This window comes from Rousettus aegyptiacus, unplaced genomic scaffold, assembly GCF_014176215.1.
Source record: "Rousettus aegyptiacus isolate mRouAeg1 unplaced genomic scaffold, mRouAeg1.p scaffold_m13_p_2, whole genome shotgun sequence".
In the NCBI taxonomy this organism is placed as follows: domain Eukaryota; kingdom Metazoa; phylum Chordata; class Mammalia; order Chiroptera; family Pteropodidae; genus Rousettus; species Rousettus aegyptiacus.
Window position 1 is genome coordinate 103248698 of NW_023416295.1, and position 26048 is coordinate 103274745.

The window sequence follows — 26048 nt, forward strand, 5'->3', positions numbered from 1 at the left end:
AAAAACAGTAACGCTGTTTATCTTGAAAATGCTAATACCCACCTGGTTTTTTTTACAGAAGCTAAAGCATTGCTAAAGAATTCAAGATGCCACCTAATATAAACTGGAAAGAAATAATAAAAGTTGACCCAGATGACCTGCCTCGTCAAGAAGAATTGGCAGATAATTTATTGGTTTCCTTATCCAAGGTGCTTTATTGATAAGTAATACATAGATATATACATATGACTAAAATTAATCTAAGTTGTCCCTGAAATCGCTAAATGGTATAACTGGAAGAATTCTTACATTTTATTTAAGGGTTATAAAATATAAAACAGTTCTTTTTCTGTTTACTTAGGTGGAAGTAAATGAGCTAAAAAATGAAAGTCAAGAAAATATGATACACCTTTTCAGAATTACTCAGTCGCTAATGAAGGTTTGTATACAGTAGATTTTAAAAACGGCTTTGACTGTTAGAGAAATTTAAGAATCTGTTTTTGAATAAGTTAATCTGTGAAAGTACTATGTGATATCTAAATCAGCACTGAAAATGAGATATCTTCAAATGTGACTGAGAATTTTACTGCACAAAACATTAATAGTTTCTGCTCTAAAGTTCCTAAAAGAATGTGTTTCTCCAAACAGAAGGAATATGTTTTAAAATAACATAGGGAGGTCCTATGTTAATTGTGTTAACACAATTCTGAGGTAGAAATGAAAAATACAGACGACTACTATAGGGATTTGTTAGAAAAGGAAAAGATGTAAGTGTGAGAACACCTCGTAAAGTTCAAAGAGTGATAAGTAGTTTTAGGTAAGTAGAAAGCAATGCTAAAATGTTACGGAGATTCAAGAGCTGGAGGTTCCCATGAGCAAAAAACTGGGAATTGAAAATGTGCACATTCTTTGTATTTGAGGAGACAAATGCAGAAAGTTTATAGCAGGTTCCAGAGGAAACAAATGTTAGCTACATATAAATTGACAGCCCTGTCAAGGATTCAAAGTTATATCTTATGCTGTCAGAAGTGAGGAGCCATTAAAGATTTTTGAGCCACAATTGATAAATACAAAAACATGCCGTAGGAAGGCTAAACTAGATATGTTAATAGGACAATTTGAAGCTGTTTAGACATAGCATTGTGAAGGAGGTTAGACGTAAAATTATGGCTAGCATAATGACAATAAAAGAAAGGTAGTGGAAAAGAATAGAAGAAAAAAGAGATAGTGGGAAACATTACAAAGGGAAAAGTTGCAATACTGGATAGAAGACTTGAGAGAAAAACATGTTTCAAACTGTTGAGAATACAAATTATAGCCTTAAGAAAGAAAGTCATGTATCCGTTTAACAAATATTTGCTCAATGTCTCCACGTGACAGGCATGGAGACACTAAGTATTGGGATCTCAAATAAAATCTTTAGTTTCAGTTTTTGCATTCTAGTGTAAAGGCATATTACAGTCCTCCCTTTTTTTTCTTTAGATGAAAGCTCAAGAAGTAGAGCTAGCTTTGGAAGAAGTTGAAAAAGCTGGAGAAGAACAAGCAAAATTTGGTAAATGCCTTGGGGAAAGTTTATTTTGATGTTAGTGGATTCTGTTTATTCATTAAAGCTAGAGAATTATTAGCTAATAAGGTGTATATACTCAATCTATTTTGAAAAATGTTTGTAAATTTATTCCATGGGTCTGGTATAAAATATTTATTTTCTCTTATATTACCTTATTACTATCACGATGGAATCTTTAAAAATAATTTTATTTTAAAAGTTTGTTTTGATGTAAATCTGACCAATTAAAACATTTATCTTTTTTTTTTTTTAAAATAGAAAACCAATTAAAAACTAAAGTAATGAAACTGGAAAATGAATTGGAGGTATGTTCTTTTGTATTCCTTGTGGTGTAATTGTTATTAATTTTATCTCAAATTATTATTTTCATAATTTTTGATAATTGTTGACTGGAAAAAAAAATCACAAGAATGACACTATTTGTTCAGTATATATTTTACATACCTTTTATGTACCTTAAATTTTATTAAGAATGAGTATCCAATTATGAACAAAATAAAAACATTCAGTAATCTCATGGAGTTTACATTTGAGAGATATACAAATGATTACTAGTAATCAAAGTAAACATAGTAGAAGTAACTTTTGAGGAAGCCAAGATCCAAAATATGAATGTGTTGATAACTAAATAAGTTGAGATTCCTGAGAGTGTGGGAAGGAATGTGATATAAATAGATTAGCCTTTGAAAGGAGGAAGGACCTTCCTTTGTAAGAGGAAGGGAGGAAGAATAAATGTGTACAGAAACCTTTAGGTTTGTAAGTTTAGTGCCTGGAAGTTGAGAGGATGAAGAGAAGGTTATCTTCTAAAATTAAGAGTTGGAGATATATGGTCAAATTTTAAGAAAGATAAAGTTTGAAATATAGTGGAGAGTGAGCCGGGGATTACTGGATCTGTAGTCAGACAATTTGAGTTCAAATCCTCATTCTTTTATGTATTAACCCTGTGAACTTGGGTTTATTTTTTATTCTCTACTGTATATCCAGCTTCTAGGAAAATACCAACCACTCTCAATAAATACTTACTAAGTGAATTATGAAGTCTGATTCATTCTGTTATTAGTGTTTGGTCAGATAGTGGCTGCAGAATAAAAGGATAGGGACAGTTGGAGATATTGGTAAGAAAAGTGATTGCAGTGATCATAATGAGATCTTAGCTAAATAGGCAGGGAAGCCAAGATTGGGGTGGTGGGGAGAAGTTAGGGAGGAGTCAAGGGATTTGAGGGCAGGTATATTTGGAAAAATGCAGAGAATGTTCCTGCTTGGACAAGGTCCTAGGGTGGGCATGGGAGTAGGAGGCTATATTGAATTCAAGAATCAAGTTGAAAAAAAAAAAAAAATGAGACTAAGCATGAAAATTGTGTAGATAGAAGCCTGAGCTATGTGCCAAAAATTCCTCAATGAATTTTGTGAGCTAGCGACTTGAAGTTGGTAGTTTGCTGCCGTTATGAGTAGATAGAGGTCGAATAGCTAGATATCATGTGAGATTCAAAGCAGGAGGTGTTTTTACAGGATGGTGGAGGAATGATAGCTTGGAAGTTGCACCTTCTCTTGATCCTGAATTATATGGGATGCCAATGAGCGTCTCCCAAGTGAAAGAGTTCCAAAGGAATTAGTATACTAAAAGGAGCCAACTGAAGTTAAGGCTAGGAGTTGGAAAGGATGATTCAATAAAAAGGTTGAGGATGTAAAATATTAATTTATCTTAAAAGAGAATTTTCAAGAGCACAATGGAAAGCTTTTTGAAGCAGGGAAAGAATGAGAAAAACTCGGTTAAGGAGTGTATGGTGAAGAGATGAATGTGAGACAGATTAGATGACCAAAAGATTTGATGTTTTGGACCATGACCCAAAATAATAGGAAATGAAGTGAAATTGAAATGAAGTGGATTTCATCTGCTGCAAGATTTTAAAGATAATCTAGATCTGGGTTGTCCAATACTATAGCACTAACAACTTGTGGCTATTTACATTTAAATTCGTTAAGATTAGACATTCTGTTCTTCAGTTGCACTAGTCAAATTGCAAGTGCTCAATAGCCACATGTAGATAGTGGTTATTGTACTGGGCAGTGCAGAACATTTTCATTATCCTAGACAGTCCTATTTTTGGATAGCACTGGTCTTTGGTATGAGAGAAGTGTAGGTTAAAAGTACTAGGGATCAATGACTGGAATGGAGGATTTGGTGGTTTGTAGCCTGGTTTCAGAGCTCTGATGCTCAGGGGAAACCTAAATAGTTTATCACCTATGTTCTATGACTTTGCATTTTAGTCCAATACCTGTGACTTAGAGGCTGTAAGAGTTCCTGAGTGATTGACGGTCAATTCTTAGCTCTGGGTGGCTTAGGAACAGCTTAAGGTGTTGTCGACCTGCAAACTAAATCTTAAATAAACTAAATTTTAAAAAATATTTCTTAAGCTAACATTATTTTAAACATCTGCTGCTGATTATAATAACATTTAAAATCAAGATGATAATTTTCTTATTATTGATTCATTTGCTCTCCAAATATAATGAGATTAATTTATACTTTCATTTTATTACTTAAGATGGCACAGCAGTCTGCAGGTGGACGTGATACTCGGTTTTTACGTGATGAAATTCGCCAACTTGAAAAGCAGTTGGAACAAAAAGATAGAGAATTGGAGGACATGGAAAAGGAGCTAGAAAAAGAGAAAAAAGTTAATGAACAAGTAAGGCACATTTTTTTTTGATGGTCTTAACTGTTCAAGTTACCCCAAAAAATACCTGTTTATGCTTTTTATAATTACTGGTAACTATAATTTTTTATGTTTGTATGTTGTATGTGAAAATTGATGTATCCTTATTGCTAAGGTCTTTATATCACAGTTCATCTTGTCATCATATCTTTAAAATATAATGGATCATGTATTTCTAGTGAATATGATTTGGAGATTAGTTTTCTAGGTTTAAAGGTAGATTTTTCTGAGAATATTTGAATTGTTTACATAAAATTGATGTATGGGAAACTGGTATGAAGACATTAATAGGCATTAAAAAATTGATTTTCTTATTTGCTATAGTTTATTTTTGGGAAAAAGGTATTTGTATTTATGCTAGTAGTAGACTTGGAAATTAATCTTTAATGATATATTCAGTAACAATCATTTCTTGTTTTCGGATATACCACATGTTATGTAATATATAGGTTCTTAAAAAGTTATATTGATTACCAGCATTTTGTAAATCAATGCATATTGTAAATTATGACATTTCATCTTTTTATACTAGCATAATTTGCTATTATCTTTTATTATTCCTTGTTATTTATAAAATCATAATGTTCACTTAAACTTTATTTGAAGAAAAAAAATTTTTTATAAATAAATTTGTATCTTCTGTCAGAAAGTAACATGTTTTTATTTTGCCTCAACTGTCAGTAAGCAATACAGAATTTGGTGCCAAATTGTGTTAACTGTCCTATCCCTAATGCCCAGAAGGTTTTTTCTACCTTTTTGTACTTTAAAAGATTAATATTAGATCCTGATATTTTTACTTGGTCCATTGTTCTTTTGGAAATAGATGGTTATAATTTTAACTAAACAACAGTAATCATTAGGTGATGTTACTATTAATAAAGAATCCATCATAACTTTTGTTTTACAAGGGATATATCTATTTTGCTATATAATTTGGAAAAATCATGCAATAATCATGTTATCTATACAGTTTTTGCAGTGGAAAAAGTATGGATTGATGTCACCTAAAGGTTAGGATTAAGCTCTTACCTGTTTAGGGCATTATTTGTTCAGTTGACTCAGTAAAACATAACAGACCTATGGATTTCTTAATAATCGTAAAGGATTCACCCTGTGATATGCAGTAAAAATATTCCTTAGGGGTACGTCTGTGTGGTTTTCTGTACTTTGTGGTTTTTTTCTGTCTAGCCCATATATTATTAGTCAATCTCTTATTATTCACACCACATACCCTAGCTAATGAGAAATACCTGTTCATTCATATCTTAGATTACCTTCATTCATAAAAACACACAGAGAAAACTTGAACATATGACCAATGTACCTTTGCAGCTGCTAGGTTCCTTGAGATAGAATACGGGTATGAGTTGCTTTGGCAATTTCTTTTTGTTCTTAACAAGTCATTTTTACAGCATACCAAATACTGTACTGGATATTAGGGATATAGTGGGCAACTATATTCTGCATCTCAGTGATATTCAATGTTAATAATAAATGTGACATAGAGATCATATGATATTCTGGAGAAACATAAGTATATATGAATATTCTGGAATACTCTGGAGAGGGATACCTAAATTAGTCTTGAAATTCAGGAATTGATCTGTATCAAGAGACTTGAAGTAGAAGTTAGCCTAGCAAAGGGAATGAGATGTACGTTTGGGTTAAAGAAGGGGCATTCTGAGTAGAAGATAAAGCATTTGCCAAGACCTGGAAGTAAGAGGTAGCATGGTGTATTCAGCGAACTACAGTTATTCATTTTGGCTGGAATATAAATAAAAATACCTAGCATAGAGTCCTTACTATGTGCCAGATACTTTATATGTATTAATTCATTATTCTTTATTTGATACTTATAGAGATAGGTGACATTTCCCTCATGCTACAGACGAAGGACCTGCGACACAGAAAGGATAAATAATTGCCCATGGTTATACAGTTAATGGGTGGTAAAGCCATGATTTGAATTCAAACTTACTCAACAGTCTGTGCTCAAATTACTGTGCAGTCCTGCCTTCCAGTTTTAACATTTATGATCGTCTGGAAAGATAAGCAATGGCTAGTTCCTGAGGAATTTGGTCTTTTTTCTTAAATAAGAATTTTAAACACAAGGATATCATGATCAGTTCTATACTTTTAAAGTTTACTCTATTTGTAGAGAATGGATTGAAGTGGGCCAGGACAGGCAAGTGTATAATGGCCTAATTAAAGGAGTGACTGAGGAGGATTAAGGACACAGACAAATTCAAGAGATGCAGATATAATTGGACATGATGAATGATTGATTGACGATGAAGAGGAATGAATGGAGAGTCCACCTAATTTTCTGGGTTGGGCCATCAGATAGATGGATAGTGCCATTCACTTAGAAGGGACACAAGAGGAGTTGATGGTTTGTAATTATTATTTCAGTTTTATACACTTGAGTTTGAGGTCTCTGTGTGCATATTCAAAAAGGATATCTGTGGATATGGAATTCACAAGAGATACTGTGTAGATGATAAGGGTTTGTGGATCATTAGCCTAGATCTTGAAGCCGTAGAAATGCTTGTAAGGCAGACTTCTGAGATGTAGAACTGTCTAATGAAATAAGAAGAGGTGCTTTAAAGGGCAGGTCAAGAAAGTATAACAGAAGTGTGATATTTCAAAAACCAAGGGAAAAAAGCATCAGTAGTGTTAAGTGCTTTAGTATTAAGTTCTAGACATCTCTCTTGTTAAAATTTTTTCAAAACAATGTTTTAACTGCCATATAGTAATGATAATAGGTGAACTTTTAAGATTTGTATAGCACATTGCATTTTATTATGAACTTTTTTAAACTTTAATTTTGAAAACTTTTGTATTTTCATAAAGATTGTAAGGAAAACAACATCCATATGCTATTCATATAGGTTCACTAGTTAACATTGTACCCTATTTGCTTTATCATTCTCTCAGTATTTTTGTACACACAGACGTTTCTCTCCTTCCCCTATTCCCCTCCTCTCTGCTGAGCCATTTGAGAGTTGATTGCAAATCTCATACTTCATATTTAAATATTACAGATAATCATATACTTCATTTTTAAGTATTTCAGCATGTCTCTCCTGAAAAGAGAGGTATTCTCCAACATAACAGCTATATAATTAGCATACTCAGGAATTATAGTATTAATTTGATAGGGTTACCTAATATCTGATCTATAATCATTTTTTCTCTATGGGCTCAGTAATGTCCTTCATAGCCTCACCACCCAATGTTCAGATATTATTACAGACTTTTAAGTATGTTATAGTTGCGCACCATTGGGATTTTATCTTCTTGAAATGAAGGGGAAAAGCAGAAAAGTGAAAGGTCGTGAGAGAGATGGTGTTTGGATAATAGATGAGAAAACTCCATAATGGTTATAATATTTGCCTGTTTTGGGAAACTAAAGAAGAGTCACAAATAAAATCATTTTTATATGGAGAAGAGAACACTTTAAAATTTTTTGCTATTCCATGTGCTGAACATTATGATAAGGACTTTATATATATTGTACTTAATTTTCGTATCAGCTTATGAGGTGAGAAAACAGACTTTAAGAGATGTTAAATGACTTGTTCACATTTTACTAGCAATCATTGTATAAGGGATGTAAACCTAGGCCAGTCTGATTTCAAATTGCTTCTTTGTAACCATTATGTTGTATTGCCTTATATTTCTAAGTAATTTAATGTTCACTGAGAGCAAAGGGTATTCTAGCCTTGACATAGAATAATTTTAAAATGATAAAAGACCTTAGCCATAGAATTACTCGTTATTAAGATTTCTGCTGATGAAGTAGGTATGTTTTTTTGTTTTCTGTATCCTTTGGTTAGAAGTTTTTTAAAAAATAATCTTTTTTAACTAAACCTATTTTATCTTTCTTAATTCTTAGTTTGCAGGTATTTTGTCTTATTTATATCTTGGGTCATCATGTAGTCCATTGTAGATAAACATTCTCCACTTCATTGGAAATTTAAAATTTTAAATGACAAGCTGAAAATCTAGCATTATATTGAATTACCACTGAATTTTATTTATTTTTTGCTATTTTAGTTGGCTCTTCGAAATGAGGAAGCAGAAAATGAAAACAGCAAATTAAGAAGAGAGGTTGGTAAAAAATTTTAATAATTGTAGCGGATCAACAAGATGCTTGTTAAATAAGTTTTCATAAATTTATACAGTAACCAGAACTGGAAACATCTAAGTAAGTGATGTTTTCAAACTGGCTGATATTATGATAAGACTTTATCTCAGGGAAATAGAAAATTAATTGAGTGTAGAGGCCATTAAGTCCTACATTCATCTCTTAGGCCTACATGGATAAATCTTGCTTTCTGTTTCATAAGCTATTCTTTACCAGTTTGTTAATTGAATATATGATTGGATTTCTGTCTTATTATGTCTCTCATTTTTATCCAGCAGTCTTCAAAAATTTTTGTTTCTCATGAAATCTCATCAGTTCTAATTGTTATTTGGTTCTTCTGAGCCAAGTAATATTTACACTGTTTGTCCTAATAGGAGCTCTTATCTTTTTAACATAGTCAACATGTTCTTTGTTTTTTTTAATAATATTCTTGCCTTTTTTAGTTATCCAAAATAATATCTCATTCTCCTAGAATTTCTCTTGTTTTCTTTATTATTTTTAATTATGTGTTACCTTTCTCATTTCTAATGACCTTTTTCCTGTCCTTTTCTGGAGAACAAACGTCTAAAGAAAAAGGTGAGGCTTTAGGGGTAGCGAAACCTTGGGATTTTAAAGATAATGTTTTGACATCACTATTTAGAGGATGAAATTTTGTTTTTCTGGATAGTTTCGTAATAGAATATTGTGTTTGGTCTACCTTCAGAATGAACAGCTTCGTCAAGATATTATTGACTATCAGAAACAAATAGATTCTCAAAAAGAAACACTTTTATCAAGAAGAGGAGAAGACAGTGACTACCGATCACAGTTGTCTAAGAAAAACTGTGAACTTGTTCAATATCTGGATGAAATTCAGGTAAAATGGATAGACGTCAGTTCAACGCAATGATTCTTATAAAACTTTATTATTATATAAGTCTAATATTTAGCACTACATTTAAATTCTTTGGTATAAATCTGTAACTATATGTTTATAAAACATGAAATAAATTGCATCTTTGCAGTTTTGCAAAAATCTTTTTTGCACATTCATTCTTTTTATGCCTATCTGGGGAATTTTTAAGAACTAAGATCCATAGGTACAGTTTTTTTGATATTTTATTTGATTTACTTGGTCAACAGCAATTGATACTAAAGATCTATAAAGAATTCTTCTTTCTCCCTAAGATGCTTATGACTTCATATAATTTAAATTAATTACTTTTTTGTTTTGAAGTTGATTTTATTAAAATAATCATAATAAGCTTCAATCGATTAACAAAGAATAACAATTAACAGTATTTGAAGGATAGGAGGAAATGAGGTAGTGATAGAGAAATAGTCAAATCCTCACTTACTATAATAAGAAATAATGTTTAAAATGGATAAATTAAGAAGTGGCCATATATTACTTATAAATATGACCATAAATACCATAGGAAGTAGCTAAAAGTTAAAATAAATTGGTTCTTGGGTAGGGAAGAATGTTGTTTTTACATTTATAAGCTTTTCAGAATTGTTTAAATTTTTTTAACCACATATTTATTATTCTGATCAAAAGAAGGGAAGAGACAGTGGCATTATGCCCAAAGCACAAAGAATTGGGGAGACAGTGGTGCAAGATGAGGCTGGGGTCTTGTAGACCTGTAAGGATCTTGATCTTCAGTGGAAAGTCACTGAAGGTTTTGGGGAGTATGTGTGTATGCCATGAAATAATTTTGAAAAGCACTTGGGCTACCATGTATGAACTGGTTTGTAGGGGTACAAGAGTGTAATAGGGGGTACCAGTTAGATGGCTGTTATTATAACTAAGATGAGATTTAAAGGTAGCTTAGCTAGGTTAATAAAAAACACGACAAATTCGAAATTTAGAAAGTAAGATTGATAGGTTATAGCAACAGATAACATATGAGAAACTGGATATAATGAAAGATAACTGAATCCACATGATGGGAAGAAAATTATATATAGTTCACATTAGATAACTTTAGCATTATTATGTAAAAATAACCTCAAATCATATTCAGTGGGACTGTGATATTAATTACCAGGCCCTCCTACATAAGGATTTGATGAAAACACTTATGTATGACAAACAGCTTTGCTCCATTCATGGTTCCATGACAGAATATTAAGGTCTATAGAGACTACTTTGAGGTCAAGAGACTACTTTTCTAATTCTCTGACGGATACATAACTAGTACCATTGTAGATGGATAGAACATTTGAAATTAAATCTCTCACAAAACCCCAGTTGAGAAGGGCTGATAACAAGGATAGCTTCTGATGTGATTCAACCCATATTTTTATTTTTTAATGCCCTATTCTATTATCTTTTTTTAAGTTAAAATTTTTTTCCAATTATAGGTATATTAGTATCAAATGAACAACATAGTGTTTAGACTTTTTTATAACATAAAAAGTGATCACCCCAGTAAATCTAGTACTCAGCTGACGCCATACATAGTTATTACAATATTATTGACTATATTTCCTATGCGCTACTTTATATCTCCATGACTATTTTGTAACTACCAATTTGTACTTTTTAATTCCTTCCCCTTTTTCACATATCTCCCACTCCCTCTCCTATCTAGAAGCCATCAGAATCTCAGTATCTATGAGTTTCTGTTTTGTTTTTTTAGATTTCACATTAAAATGAAATCATATGGCATTTGTCTTTCTCTTATTACTCCGCTCAGCATAATACCATCTAGGTCCATCTGTTTTGTTGCAGATGGCAAGATTTTATTCTTTTTTCATGATGGACTAATAATCCATCGTATATATGTACCACCTCTTTATCCATTCATCTATTGATGGACACTTAGATAGGTTCCATATCTTAGCTATTGTAAATCATACTACAGTGCACATATGGATGCATATGTCTTTTTTGATTAGTGTTTTGGCTTTCTTTGGATAAATACTCAGAAGTGGAATTGCTGGGTCATTCTTTGCCTCTCGTTATATTCTTTATTTTAAAGTCTATTTTGTCTGGAATAAGTATTGCTACCCCAACTGTTTTTTTTGTTTCCATATTTATGAAATATCTTTTTCTGTCCCTTTGCTTTCAGTCTGTGTGTGTCTTTCGATCTGAAGTGAATCTCTTGTAGGCAGCATATATAAGGGTCTTGTTTTCTTATCCATTTAGTCATCTTGTCTTTTGATTTGACCATTTAATTCATTGACATTTAAAGTAATTGTTGGTAGACATGTACTTATTGCCATTTTATTATTCAAATTTTTTATTTTTTTCTTGTTAAAGAAATCTCTTTCATATTTCTAATAATACTGGTTTGATGGTGGTGAACTCCTGTAGCTTTTGCTTGTTTCAGGAAACTCTTTAGCTGTCCTTGGATTCTAAATGATAGTTTGTTGAGTAGAGGCATCTTGCGTGTATGTCCTTTCTTTTTATCACTTAGGATTTTCATGCCAATCTATTCTGGACTGCAAAGTTTTTGTTGAGAAATCAGCTGACAGTATTATGGGAGCTCCCTTGTAGGCAACTGCTTTTTCACTTCTGCTTTTAAGATTCTTTTTGTCTTAAACCTTTGGCATTTTAATTATGATATGTCATGGAATGGACCTCTTTGGGTTCATCTTGTTTGGGACTGTACATTTCCTGGTCTTGTACGTTTATTTCCTTTGCCAGGTTAGGGAAATTTTCCATCATTTTTCAAATACATTTTCAATTCCTTGCTCTTTTGTCATTCTGATACCCCCGTCTTGTGAATGTTGGCATGTTTGATGTTGTCCCAGAGGCTGCTTAGACTATTCTCACTTTTTTCAAATTTATTTATTTTTTTGCTGTTTTGATTGAATGTTTTCTGCTATTGGATCTTCCAAATCACTGATTCAGTCCTCTGCTTCATCTAATCGACTGTTGATTCATTCTAATATATTCATTTCCATTATTGTATTCTTTATTTCTGACTGATTCTTTTTTATGTTTTTTATCTCTGTTTTTATGTTTCCTGTTTCTTTGTTGAAGTTCTCACTAAGATCATTGAGCATCCTTATAACCAGTGTTTTGAATGAACTCTGCATCTGGTAAATTGCTTGTCTCCATTTTGTTGAGTTCTTTATCCGGAGTCTTGTTCTGTTTTCATTTCAGACATTTTGACTGCCTCCCTGTGTTTGTTTCTATTTATTAGGAAGAGCTGCTATGTTTCCTAGACTAGGTAAAGTGACTTTATGTAGTAGATGTCCTATGGGGCTCAATGTCTCAGTCTCCTTGGTCACTTGAGTTTGGTGCTCTAGGTATGTCCCTTGTGTGTGTCGTGTGTTCCCTCCTGTTGTAGCTGAGCCTTGATTTATGTTAGCATGTCAATGGGAGGGATTGACCCTCAAGCTGATTGATTGTGAGGACTGGCTAGTGACTACAGTAGAGGAGCTGTTGTGCAGGGGCTGACCCTATAGAGCAAGAATCACTTTAGCGGAGCTCTGGTACCTGCTGAGTATACCTTTTGAGTGTGTTGTTTGTGGAGGTGGTTGGCTGGTACTCTGATGTCTGAAGCTGGCCACCAGGTTTGTTGGTTCTAGGGCCTCTTGGGAGGAGCTCTGGTGCAGACCAAAGTCACCTGCTGCCTGTACCTTGCTTGGGGCCACTTGATATGAATTATAAAGTATTCTGCAGATGGTTATCACTTGTGCTGGGCTTGGAGGTGCTTGGGAGAGGCTAAGCTGTGAATAAGGCTGGCTGCCGCTAGTGCTGTGCTTGAGGCTACAAATAGTACAGGGTACATCAAGGCCAGATGCTGTTTGTTTGGGGTTTGTGAACCTTTGAGAGATTTTAAGAAAGTCTGCAGCATGAGCCACGACAAGCTATTTGTATGGAAAAGCCACAGGAAATGTCATGGATGAGCTCACAAGTTGGGTGGGGCACAATCTCAAGGAGTCACCAGTGTAGGGCTATCTGTTAGCTAGGTTGGTGGAGACACAGATATGACAGCCACCTATGCCTGCAGGCTGGGCCAGGGAAGGGTTCAACAAAGGAACAGTGGCTTCCGCCAGCACTTCTATCTGGAAGAAAGCTGTCTCTCCAGCCCTGGTCCTGAAGCCAAACAATTCAGTTCCTCCTTGTATGTCCCTGGAGCCTTTCAGACTGCTGCCTTAGTGCTGGTGCTCAGAGCAAGTGAGTCCATCAGTGAGTAAGTCCATGTGCAGATCCTTTAAGAGGAATTCCTGGAGTTCTAGCCATCCTCCGTCTCACTCAGCCATAATCTCCGCTGGCGTTCACAGCCAGAAGTTGTGGGTACTTCTCTTCCTGGGTTGGGTTGCCTGGTGTGGGGCTGGGACCCCTGGCTCTTCTACAGCTGAAATATCTCCCTTGATTTTTAACCTCCACCTATGGGTGCAGGACCAACCCATTTCATGTCTCTTCCCCTCTTACCATTCTCAATGTGGCTTCTTCTGTATATCCTTAGTTATTGGGTTTCTGTTCAGCTAGACTTCAAGTGATTCTTGATGGTGGTTCTGTAGTTTAGTTGTAATTTTGATGTGGTTGCGGGAGGAGGCGAGCACAGTATTTAACTACTATGCCATCTTGACTGGCAGCCTCTCTCAATTTAATTTAGTTTAAATTTTAGTTTCTTATATTATTTTTAACCATAGTGTCTTTAACTTTCTTAGACTTTAACAGAAGCTAATGAGAAGATTGAAGTTCAGAATCAAGAAATGAGAAGAAATCTAGAAGAGTCTGTACAGGAAATGGAGAAGATGACTGATGAATATAATAGGATGAAAGCTATTGTGCATCAGACAGATAATATAATGGATCAGTTAAAAAAAGAAAATGATTATTATCGGCTTCAGGTAAGAATTCCTGTTAGACTGATTTATTTGTGCAGACTTCATATTACCTCATTATTTATTTTAAACTAGATAGTACTTTAACTTTTTTGGTTATGAATTTCTGTCTTATGTTATAATATGTCGTTTGATACTATAATATGTTGCCATGCTGATATATTTGTTTATATGTCTTTCTCTAATGCTCTTAGGCATACCTTGTAATTCTTGCCATGTAGGGTATATAGGTGATACCTGAAAGTGTAGATAGCAATTCTGCAAACCTAATAATTATGGGAATTTCTACTACAGACTCTTAGAAGTCCTATGGAACATAAAATTAAATTTTACACTTTAAACTAAATGTACTATTAATATCAAAGAAACCAATACATCGTTCACTATTTACATGGGGTTAAACTTATTTAAGAAAATATAATAATGCTTAAAAACATAATTCTCTAGTAATGAAAAATAATTATACAACTGTGAAGATGCAGAAACCATTGAAAGTCATCTCTGGCTATAGGACTGTTCCCTGATGAACATATATTTGTAATGTATATGTATGTATATATGTATAAATAGTCATATATAATAATGTGTACATACTGTACTAATTTGCAACAATTCTTGAAATAATTATTGCCTTTTAGGTGCAGGAACTTACAGATCTTCTGAAAGCAAAAAATGAAGAAGATGATCCAGTCATGGTAGCTGTCAATGCAAAAGTAGAAGAATGGAAGGTACTTTTTCAGTTCTTATAATGGCATTTTCATTTGTAGTTTAGTTTTCAATATTTTGTCTTAGTTTTCTTTAAAGGAATTATAATAATTATTTTATTAAGCATTTTTAAAAGTGTATTAAATGTCTTAGCTAGGAGAACTCTAAGAACTTTCTTGCATAGTGCTCTAGCTTATTTGTTATTGATTTGAGTGCTTCCACCAGTTTAATGAATTAAACTTGCAATTAACCTTTTTGATAGAAATCTAAGTCTAAAATATATTTTCATCTAAAATAGATAATTCTAAATAAAATTTATTTTTTATATATAAAAGTTACCTTGTGTACATTAGTTATAGAGTTCCAAGTTAAATTTTAGTTTGGAGTCAGTTTTTCTGACTCTCCTTTCATGTCAAATTAATCAGGCTGTTAGCATTCAGTGAGAGTGGGAGTAAGGAAAGGGATCTTTCAGAATCACCTGTGATGTCATTTCAAAAGTCTCTTTCTCCTCACCAGTCTCCAATCCCAGGCAAATCCTCCAGCATTACCACATCCGAAGCTATTAGTAATGATTGTATATTTTGAAAAAAGTCTGAAATGATTTTGCCTAAACGATTCTAATTATAAAAGCTATCACATATATAGTCAGTGTTTCTAAGAGACTTGACATAAATCTTATTGGCTATTTGAAATTGATTATCATCAGAGAAGCTCAGATAATCTGTTTTAAACAAACGCAGTAGTAGCACTGGAAATGAGGCCTAGAATCAATTAGAGGTCAGTAAGCTTTTTGTAAAAGGCTACGTAATAAATATTTAGACTATCTGGACTCTAGTATAAATACTCAACTTTGTTATTATAGCATGAAAGCAATTATAGACCATATGTAAATGGATGAGCAAGGTTCTTTTCTAATAAATCTTCACAAAAACAGGTAGCAGGCCAAATTTAACCTGTAAGCCCTCATTTAACAAGCCTTAGGTAGAGGGCAGAGGGTGGGTTACGGGGGGGAAATGTTTTTACCATACTTAATTTTGTGGGGAGAGATGATAGCATATCTATTCTTCTACACTTTACTTTGTTTTTACTTAATATCTTTTTTAAAATCATTATTTTATATCAGTACATATAACATCGCATTGTTCTTTTTATGGGTATGTAATTTTTTTTTGCAGATGTTATTTATTTGATTACTATTGTGTGATGCTTAGAAGGTTACCAGTTTTTGCTGTTGGAAACAGTATTTTAATGAATATATTCATATAGTCGTTTATTGGAAATATATATCTGTAGAATAAATTGCTTCAAGTGTAATTGTGGTACATATTGCAAACATATTTTTCCGGTTTGTCTCTTGTCTTTTGGCTTTATAGTATTTTTTGCTACAAATTTTTTTTACATATTATGTAGATTAATTTCTTATATTTTTAAGGATTTTGGCCTTTGTATCATAATTAGTAAGAATTTTGAATATAAAATTGTTTTGACATACTTTCTTTTAGTGTCTTCTAGTTTCATATTTGCATTTAGATCTTTGAAGCATATATAATTCATTTTGGTATAAAGAGTGAGATATGGATGCACTAGAGCTTGTCTGTTGTTCAAAAATTATTTATTGAATAATTATTCTCTTACTGAAAAACAGTTCTATTTTTATTACATAGAAATGTCTAGTGAATTTTAATTTATTTTATGACTTTCTTATATTGATCTATTTTCTAACCATGTACATTTGTTTAATTATTGTTATGTTTAAATACTTGAAAAAGCTATTTTCATTGTTTTTCTGTTTTTAGACTCTTCTTTATAAATGTGCTTTGTTAACATGGATTTTAGAAATAGTTCTTAAAAATGTCTTTGTTCTTTTATTAGGTATGAATTGAATTTATAAATCAACTTATAGATTGATGTTGATATTTGGTTCTACTAGAGAAAAACACAAGATATCTTTCCTTTTTTTAAAAAAATTGAGGTATAATTGACATAACATTACATTAGTTTTAGGTATACAATTTAACGATTTGATATTTATATATATAGCAAAATGAACATCACAATAAGTCCAGTTATAACATGCATCACCATACATAGTTACTTTTTTTTTTTTTTGAGAACTTTCAAGATCCACTTGCCTAGTTATTTTTACATTTGCATTACAGTATTTAAGAAAATACTAGGTAGATGCCACAAAGTAGGTGGCAATGCTTTAACCATATGTTTGTTATCAGGCCCTAAGGCCTCTTGTCAGGGGGAAGTCAAATCTTCTCTCCTTTCATTCAGTACTGCAGGACATCTTTAATTCATTTAAGATAGTTTATGCTTCTCAGTGGCATTTTAATATTTTCTTTATAAAGATTAGTTGTATAAAACTTTTTGTTATTGCATGGAGGAGGTATTTGAACTTCTTGCTTTAGGAATAGGTTTTGAAACCTTGAGACTGTTTAAAGATCGAATTCCTAAAAAAAGAAAAATGGAAACAAAAATCACAGTGCGTATATTTTAATCATTTCTTATTTGAACTTCAGGTTGTACATACAAAAGGAACAGTGATTATTTCAATAGTTGCTGATATTTTCTCACTTTAAAGAATTTAATTTCTTATGTTTCCTTGAAATCTTCTAATGTTATATAATAGTCTATCATAAATGAGGAATGGTTTATTAATTTCTTTTTATGTAACAGATCCTATTTTGTTTATTTCTAGTTAATTTTGTCTTCTAAGGATGATGAAATTATTGAATATCAGCAGATGTTACATAACCTGAGGGAAAAACTGAAAAATGCCCAGCTCGATGCTGATAAAAGTAATGTTATGGCTCTACAACAGGTAAAGCCTCAAAATTTCATTTATCAACAAGCATTATTAAAGTTGGCAATGAAACTTTGAACTGTGTCTTATTATATCACTTGTGCCTAATCTAGAGGCTTGCACTATTAGTTATGTAATAAAGACTTTGACCGTCCAATCCCATGAAAAAATTAGAATTAAGTTTCAAGTTAGGAATAGAATTATTTCTATGTATTTTTGTATGTAGATGCGGATAATACATTCGTTGCTTTGGGAATTATTTAATATGAAACTATTAAAAACTTTCAGAAATTTTAAAATACCTTAATACTATTATTAAAGTTTATTATATTGTATTCTAGTGCTGAAATATCCTATACAATGTGAAATTACCTAAAAGTGTGGTTATAATGTGATTGTATTACATAAGGACTTCATTTTTAGTACAAATATGTTCATATAGGAAGAAGTTACATTTTCATTATCTGTACTCTTCATTCATAATCCAAAACAAAGAAGGAAATTTAGGAAGTATTTTGCGAATAAGAACGATTTTAAGGGACAATATATGTAAATATATTTTTTAACCCTTATAGCACCTGGTATTCCTAGGTGGTCTCCCATCCAAGTACTAACCAGGCTGGACCCTGCTTAGCTTCCGAGATCAGATGAGATCAGGCACGTTCAGGGTGGCATGGCTGTAGATTACATTTTTTTTTAACACATATTTTTGAATGAAGTACTGCAGGGTTAATAAAATTAAAGTAAGAGAGAAAGCACAAGGTAAACATAAACATATAAAAGGTAAAAAGATGGAATTGAATGGATAACTAGGAAAAGTAACATAAAAATAGTTCTAAGAAGTCGCAAATTTTAGAGAGTTCTAGAATTCCTATTTGCTGGAGCATTAGCCATATCTTTAAATATTAGAGTGGTAGGGTATGTAATGTCGTATAGTGCATTTAAGGTACACAAAATAGTAAAAGCATAATTTCGACCCGTGAAAAATATATTATACAACCTTGTTAAAAAGACCTTTTTTCTTTTAAAATTTGTTAATACTTATGAAGAGATACCATAGAATATTTAAAAATATTTTGTAGGGTATACAAGAACGAGACAGTCAAATTAAGATGCTCACTGAACAAGTAGAACAACATACAAAAGAAATGGAAAAAAATACTTTTATTATTGAAGATTTGAAAAATGAGCTCCAAAGAAACAAAGGTAATTGAATATTTTGTAAGTATAAAGCTAGTTTATATACTGCTACATTTAAAAAATATTTTTATTAAAATCATGTGTCAATAGATATAGTATTGATTTTTCTCTATTCGAATTTTATTTTCAAAAACCTGTACTGTATACTAACTAATTTATATATGGTTTTAGTATTTAAATTTGTAAATGATAGATTTTTTATAATTTTTCTCTGATAAAAATTACATTAAATTTATTACCAGATTGGCTGTATGGAAGAAATGAAATATGGTGGTATAATTTATTATATTTATTAACCCCTCTTTATAATTAACCTACAATGGAAGAGAATAGGGTTTTGATCAATGTAGCAGCATTGCCAATAGTTTTCAGAAGTAATTTGTCTTGGCAGCATTTGAATTAACCTTACCCAACTTTAATGTCTTATCATAGTCTTCCTACTCTGGGTTATATGCTCTGAATGTAAGCCTTTAAAACATCATTGGTTTTATATTTCCACAGCACTACATACTATAGTTATTTGAGAGGACATTATTGCAATGAAGTCATAATGAGTTCATGACGTATTTATTATAATTGCTGAAGATAAAAAATAGGCACAGAGGGGAAGTAGCATGTGAATCTATGTGTATGTTTGTAAGTGTGAGTGAAATAATAGTGGTGGTAGTTGGTGGTTGGTTGTAATTAAGTTAGGCAAAAGCTTCACTGAGATATTGGAACAAAGACTTAAAGGAGGTAAGCGAGTGAGCTTTGCGGATGTCTCCAAACTATATAATAGTACCACTCACACAAACTGGGATAGTGCAAAGGCACTGAAACAGGAGTATACCAAGCATGTGTGAGGAACAACAAAGAGGCCTTTATGCCTGGAGCAGAGTGAGAAAGTAGGGCAGTAGCAGGCAATGAGATCAAAGAGGTCATATAATGTAGAACCTTACAGTTCAATGTAAGGACTTTGGCTTTAATTTTAGTGAGAAGGACCACCAAAGGAAGTTTCTGAAGATAGTAGTGATATAATTTGACCGAGGCTATGTCTGCTATAAGAGTGTAGGAGTGGTAAGGACAGAAACAGACTTGTTAGTAAGTCTATTGCAATAATATTAATAATAAAAATAATAACCTCTGGAGAGGTGATGGTAGCTTAGAGCAAGGTAATAGCAGTAGAGTTATGAGGTGTAGTCAGTTCTGAAAGCATTTCGAAGGTGATAAAAATGGAATTTCTTTCCAGATATAGGATCTGAGAGAGTTTTCAGGACTTTCAGTCTGAACACTGGTAGGGCTGTGGAAAGATCAGGTTTAGAAATGATCAGCTAGTTAAACAGGATACGTAAAGTTTAAGATGCTCCTTAGACATCTGAGTGAAAGTGTTAAGTAGGCATTCGTATATTAAATTCTGAGGTTCAGGAGAATAATCTAGGCTAATGATATAAACTTGGGAACCATGTGCATAAAAATGATAGTTGAAATCAAGAGGCTAGCTGAGATCATAAGGGAGAAAATATTGGTCAAGAAGAAAAGTCTTAAGTACTGAGCCCTGGAATTCGTTTACTTTAGAGACTGAGGAGATGAAAACGAACAAACAAAGGAGGCTTAAAAGTAATGGCCAGAGAGATGGGAGGAAAGGCAGGGACATGTAGGGTTCTGAAAACCACACGCGGAATGTCATCAAGGAAGAAAATAAACAACTATGTTCAGAGCTGTATTCATTGCTGCTAGGTCAATAAGAGCACCGAAAATTATTTGACCATTGGATTTAGCAGTGGTCATTTTTGGTTTAAGAGAATGGTTCAAAATGAGACAACAAATTTAGAGACTTTCAAATATAAGACTGTTTCTATGAAGTAAAGGAGAAAAATAGAGCAGTTGCTTGAGGGGGAAGAAGGTGAAGAAGTGTTTTTTTTTTTTTTTTTTTTTTAAATAGAAGAAATATGCTTCTAGGTTAAAAGAAAAAATCTATTAAAGAAGAAACAATTGATGAATTGGTGAAACAGGGGAGGGAGAGAAAGTCTGAAGCAATATCCTATGAAGGCAGAGGGATGGTGATCTAGTATACTAATGGAGTAGTTGGCCTTAGGAGCACAGAGCATTCATCCACAATAACAGAAAGGAAGGTGGAATACATAGATACAAATGTAGGTGGCTGGATCAATGTCCTGATGGTGTGAGCTTGTGGAACTCTGTTGATTACTTCTTCTTTATCAGTAAACAAAGACATGAGGTTCTTGGCTGAAAGTGAGGATAGGGGAATATGCATTAGAAATTTGAGAAGAGAGTAGAAAGAGAAAGTATGAAATGGTCATCTGGAAGAATGAATAGACTAGGGAAATGTGTACAGTTGCAAAACACCAAGGCCCACTTGATGTATGTATTTCTACATGTGTGTTTTATGTATGAATTAGAATTATACTTCGACAGTAGTTTAGACTACTTTAAAAAAAAAAAAAAGATTGACATCATAGATTTTGCATATTCCAGCCACCAGGAGAAAAAGCGGTGGTGGATCTCTGCTATCAAGTAAGAAAGAGGTCTTATCTAATGAAGTTTCAGTTAGTCCATAGTGATTTGACCCCTGAAGCCCACAGAAGGTGTATGTACTGGAATATACTCTGTTTTGTTTAACTTGTAAATATGACAGCTAATGGTTTTCTTTCTTCATTGGTTAAGATTAGGTTTAGCTATCAGAAACATCTGAAAAATGGGAGAAAAATTATGATAGAAATTTATTTCTTACTTGTACTTCCTAATTCTAGACCATTGTATAAGGGTGTTGCCTTCATCTGGCTTATCCAAAATGGAGTTTTACTTTTACATCCATAATGCAAACAGCGGGATGGAGAAAGAGGGGGTAAGAAGCAAAAAGCACATCTGAAGGATAGGCAGGTAAATATTATGGAATAACTCAGCTCTGTAACGTCTCCAACTAGGCTGCTCCCTCCAGAGAGCAGGGCTTATTTCTTATACACATGTGATCTCTCACACTAATACAATGCCTGTACATAAGTTTATGCCTTATAAATCAGTAGATGTTTATTATGGATGAATATAAGAATGATTTGTGTCAAGACATTTTAGAATGATAGGAATACTATATTTTGGTCTTGCAACAATTTGGTAAAATAATATAAGTAGGGTTTTTTTTTTTTTTTAGCAAATTTAAGACTAAGGTTAACAGCAAATGACAGTAGATAGATGTAACAATGGTTTAAACAGGATAGAAATGTATTTTTCCATGATAGAAACAAAGTTGAGGCAAATAGTTGAGAGTATAATAGCTGCACAAATATTAAATACCCTTTATCTTGTTACTTTACCTGTGTCAACATGTGATTTCATCTCATGTTCTAAGAAGACTGAGTTCCAGCCTCAGTATTTCATATTTCAGCTGGCAAGAGGGAAGAAAGAGAAAAGATTCACTTATCTCTTTTAAAAACATTTCTTGAAATATGCACATGGACATTCTGTTTCTATCCCATTAGTCACATGACCACACGTAGCTGCCAGAGTAGAAGTGGAAATTTAGTGTTCCAGTGGCCACATGTCCAGTTAAAAATGCATAGTTCTATTGCAGTGGACAAAAGGGTGGTTGAATATTAGGGACAAATAGCTGGCAGTCTATTTTAGTGACATACTGATTTTCCTGCTGTCCATATTGGAACCAGTGATTTAAAGGAATAAGTAGTCAATTCAATTCATTAATGATTTTTATTTTTACCCTGTAGGAACATCAACACTTTCTCAGCAGACTCATTATATGAAAATTCAGTCTAAGATTCAAATTTTAGAAGAGAAAACTAAAGAGGCCGAGAGAACAGCTGAACTGGCTGAGACTGATGCTCGGGAAAAGGATAAAGAACTAGTTGAGACTCTGAAGCGATTAAAAGATTATGAATCGGTATGTATTTTTATCTTACCAATCAAGGAGTTTGGAATTATTCTTGCCACTCACAAACAGTTCTATGCCATTTACTGGGTACCATTTGAAAACATTTCAGAAGTATCTTATGATAAAGCTTATCCTAATTGATTTATACTAAACTATTCAAGCTTTTGAGTAGCACTTATTTTTTTGGCAGGAGAATTGTTTTCAGTCCATTCTTGCAGTTAATCAGCTTTGATAAGGCAGCAAGATTAGATTCTTTGTAATCTGTGTCATTGTGACACCACTGGTTAGTTTGATAAAAGTTACAACAGGAACAGTTTTGTTGCTTACATTGCCAACACAGCCTTACTTTTTTCTTTTTATATCTTTAAATATGATTACCACTCCTGCAACTAATGACTTATGTATTCTAATGATATCACTGATTCACTTTTTCTCTTCCTTTTCTGTGTTTTATGAAGTGTTTTACATGTAATATTTTGAGTCACTTTGCCATTAGGATGCAGTACTGTGAAGTTTTAACTGTTCTATTTTCCATCATTATTACTGGATTTATTTTTTAAAAGCATAATAAAAAATACAGTTTAGTGATACAAATCTTAGTTATATATGTACCCCCCCCCTTAGACTTAATAAGAAAATAAATTCATGCATTTGATAATTTATTCAAGTAAACCATGTTATATTGAAATTAGATTGGGTATTTCTCTAGGGAGTATACGGTTTAGAAGAAGCTGTAATTGAAATAAAGAATTGTAAAAACCAAATTAAAATAAGAGATCGAGAGATCGAAGTATTAACAAAGGAAATCAATAAACTTGAGATGAAGATCAATGATTTCCTCGATGAAAATGAGGCACTTAGAGAGCGCATGGGTAAGTCATCTTTTAAGGTATATAGTTTGCTCAGCCCTAACTATCAAGTAACTTTTAGTTTTTATTTATTATTGTTATTTTTAAACAGTAGAACGTTTCTTTTAAAAAACTCTTCTTTACAAATATTTGAACCAAATAAAAAGAGCTATTCTGATTGGGGATTTGATGGGGTTTGGATGATGAATCACAGGCCTAGAGCACTGCTTTATGCTCAATAATAATTATTTGGTTGAAAAGTGAAAATCTGCTAATACCACATATTAGAAGTTAACCTTTCAATTTTTTTCAACAAGAGTATGACGCATTTTAGTATTCAAAATGCTCTTGTTTCAGATGAATTTATGAGGACATTTGGAAATACTGTTTAAATCTTTTTAAGATTTAAGTACTTTTATAATTTAGACTGCTTAAGTTTTTGATTGAGTATTTAAGGTTCTACAGATTCTAAGAAGTGATTAGTAAATATAGCTTGAGAGTTTATATACTGATTTCAATAAATAGTTCATTAGTGAATATTACTAGTTTGAATGTTATGACAATCTTAATTGTTACTTTAAAATGAAAACATAGATATGAATAATGATTTCATTATACTTGATAAATACCAGTTAATGCTTTCTTAGAACTGAAATGATCATCTGTAACAACTAGTCTCTAGAGGAAGGAAAAATCAATATTTTACACAGATTTTTTGTGTGTGTGAAAAAGTATCTAATTAGGACCCAGGGTCACACTAGGACCTCAAATTAGACTTCTCATTATTTGACCTGTCAGATCACAGCAACTTAAATTTAGAAGTTCCTAAAGATAACTGAGCTATCCAGAGTCACAAACACCAGATTTTTTATATTATAAAATCGTAAAGTTTGGTTTATAATTACTTGAGATAATCCTGATATCTGATTTTCAGAGCTGCCCTAAGTAATATGAAGTTAGGAAATGGGCTCACTGGAAGTGTCAGACTAGTTATGATAATATTCTTGATACTGCTGTTAATAATGACTATTGTGTGCCAGGTACTGCACTATTTTATTTGGGTTAATTTTGTTATACTCAACAAGCCAGAAAAAAAAATACACTGTATTATCCCTATGACTTAGTTAATAATTGTTTTATTCCAGAGTTTCTATTCTTAATTGTTTTTATAGTCCCTCTGTTACAGCCAAAGGTGGAGAAGACAGATCTTAATATGCTCTGTCAAGATTTCCATTAATAATTGTTACAATATTTAAATTTGAGAGGTTACAATTCAAACAGCAGGAAAATTCTTGCACAAAATGTACCCAGCTTTTAGTGACACTGACTAAATAAATTACAACCAGTTGTTTGATGATAACCAGTTTCTCTTTTAAGTTTTTGCAGTTCATTTGAATATTGATAAGGTTTTCATCTTACTACTTTCTATTTTAGGCCTCGACCCGAAGACAATGATTGATTTAACTGAATTTAGAAATAGCAAAAATTTAAAACAGCAGCAGTACAGAGCTGAAAACCAGATTCTTTTGAAAGAGGCAAGTGCAGGAGCCAATTGTTTATTTTTCTGGTTGAACTAAAGAAAAATACTAATAGTTTATACATTGTAGATTGAAAGTCTAGAAGAAGAACGACTTGATCTGAAAAAAAAAATTCGCCAAATGGCCCAAGAAAAAGGGAAAAGAATTGCAGCTTCAGGTATAGTCAGTTATTTCAAGCCTTGGAAAATACATTGTCTAGATCTGAAGTTTTCTGTATGTTAGAAATATTATGTTAGACATATTATTGCTATATTACCGCGATTCTGATACAGGTTTAATAAATGAAAATGGTATGGCCTGATGAAGAGTATGAGTGTCATTGGATTCAGTCCTAAATCTGAAACCAGTAAAATAAGAAAAACAATAAAACAAGTGAACAAAAAACAAACTTCCGAATCATGGACTTTTGAAAATTTATAGTAGTCTCTAATAATTTCAATACAACCTCAATGAGGTGTGATTAGTAATAATAAAATTTAGTAATTTTTATATTAATATATGTTACTGTTAATATTTTCTCTGTCCTTAGCTATGCATTGAAAACTTTCTTTGTACATTATTCTTTACTACGTAATATTTTGTAGAATAAAAATGAAGATTTTATTTGCTTATTTTACATGAATAAAGATGACACTTGGTTAAGTTTTTAAATAGCTATTAAAGACTATAGAGAAGGAATTTTTTAAACTTGGCACAAGTCCATAAGTACCTATAAATAATAGTGCTTTTTCTGTGTTTATTTGTTTTTGGTATTTTAGCATTATGTTTCTACAATGCATCAATAAATTTCTAGAAGGGTAAAACTTTATAAATGTATTAACCAGTTTGACTCATTATTCTTGTCTGTTTTCTTTATATGTGC

At 32.4% G+C, this 26048-nt stretch overlaps 1 protein-coding gene and 2 pseudogenes across 15 annotated transcripts in view; 1 reads left to right on the top strand and 2 right to left on the bottom strand.

Annotated features, from left to right (window-relative positions):
* The window catches only part of CEP290 (centrosomal protein 290), an 87417-nt gene that overhangs the window by 718 nt on the left and 60651 nt on the right, over positions 1-26048 (top strand). For all 15 annotated transcript variants that reach the window (XM_036237876.1, XM_036237882.1, XM_016140653.2 and 12 more), the window contains 15 exons: positions 59-188; positions 341-418; positions 1462-1531; positions 1805-1851; positions 4093-4236; positions 8323-8376; positions 9117-9269; positions 14027-14209; positions 14842-14931; positions 17613-17735; positions 18800-18923; positions 22637-22809; positions 23510-23672; positions 25083-25183; positions 25256-25343. In XM_036237876.1, the coding sequence (XP_036093769.1) occupies positions 87-188; positions 341-418; positions 1462-1531; positions 1805-1851; positions 4093-4236; positions 8323-8376; positions 9117-9269; positions 14027-14209; positions 14842-14931; positions 17613-17735; positions 18800-18923; positions 22637-22809; positions 23510-23672; positions 25083-25183; positions 25256-25343 (1693 nt within the window). In that variant the 5' untranslated portion in view covers positions 59-86. The remainder of the gene's footprint in view (positions 1-58; positions 189-340; positions 419-1461; positions 1532-1804; positions 1852-4092; positions 4237-8322; positions 8377-9116; positions 9270-14026; positions 14210-14841; positions 14932-17612; positions 17736-18799; positions 18924-22636; positions 22810-23509; positions 23673-25082; positions 25184-25255; positions 25344-26048) is intronic.
* On the bottom strand, positions 17074-17191 carry LOC118614529 (annotated as a pseudogene).
* Positions 18284-18402, bottom strand: LOC118614790 (annotated as a pseudogene).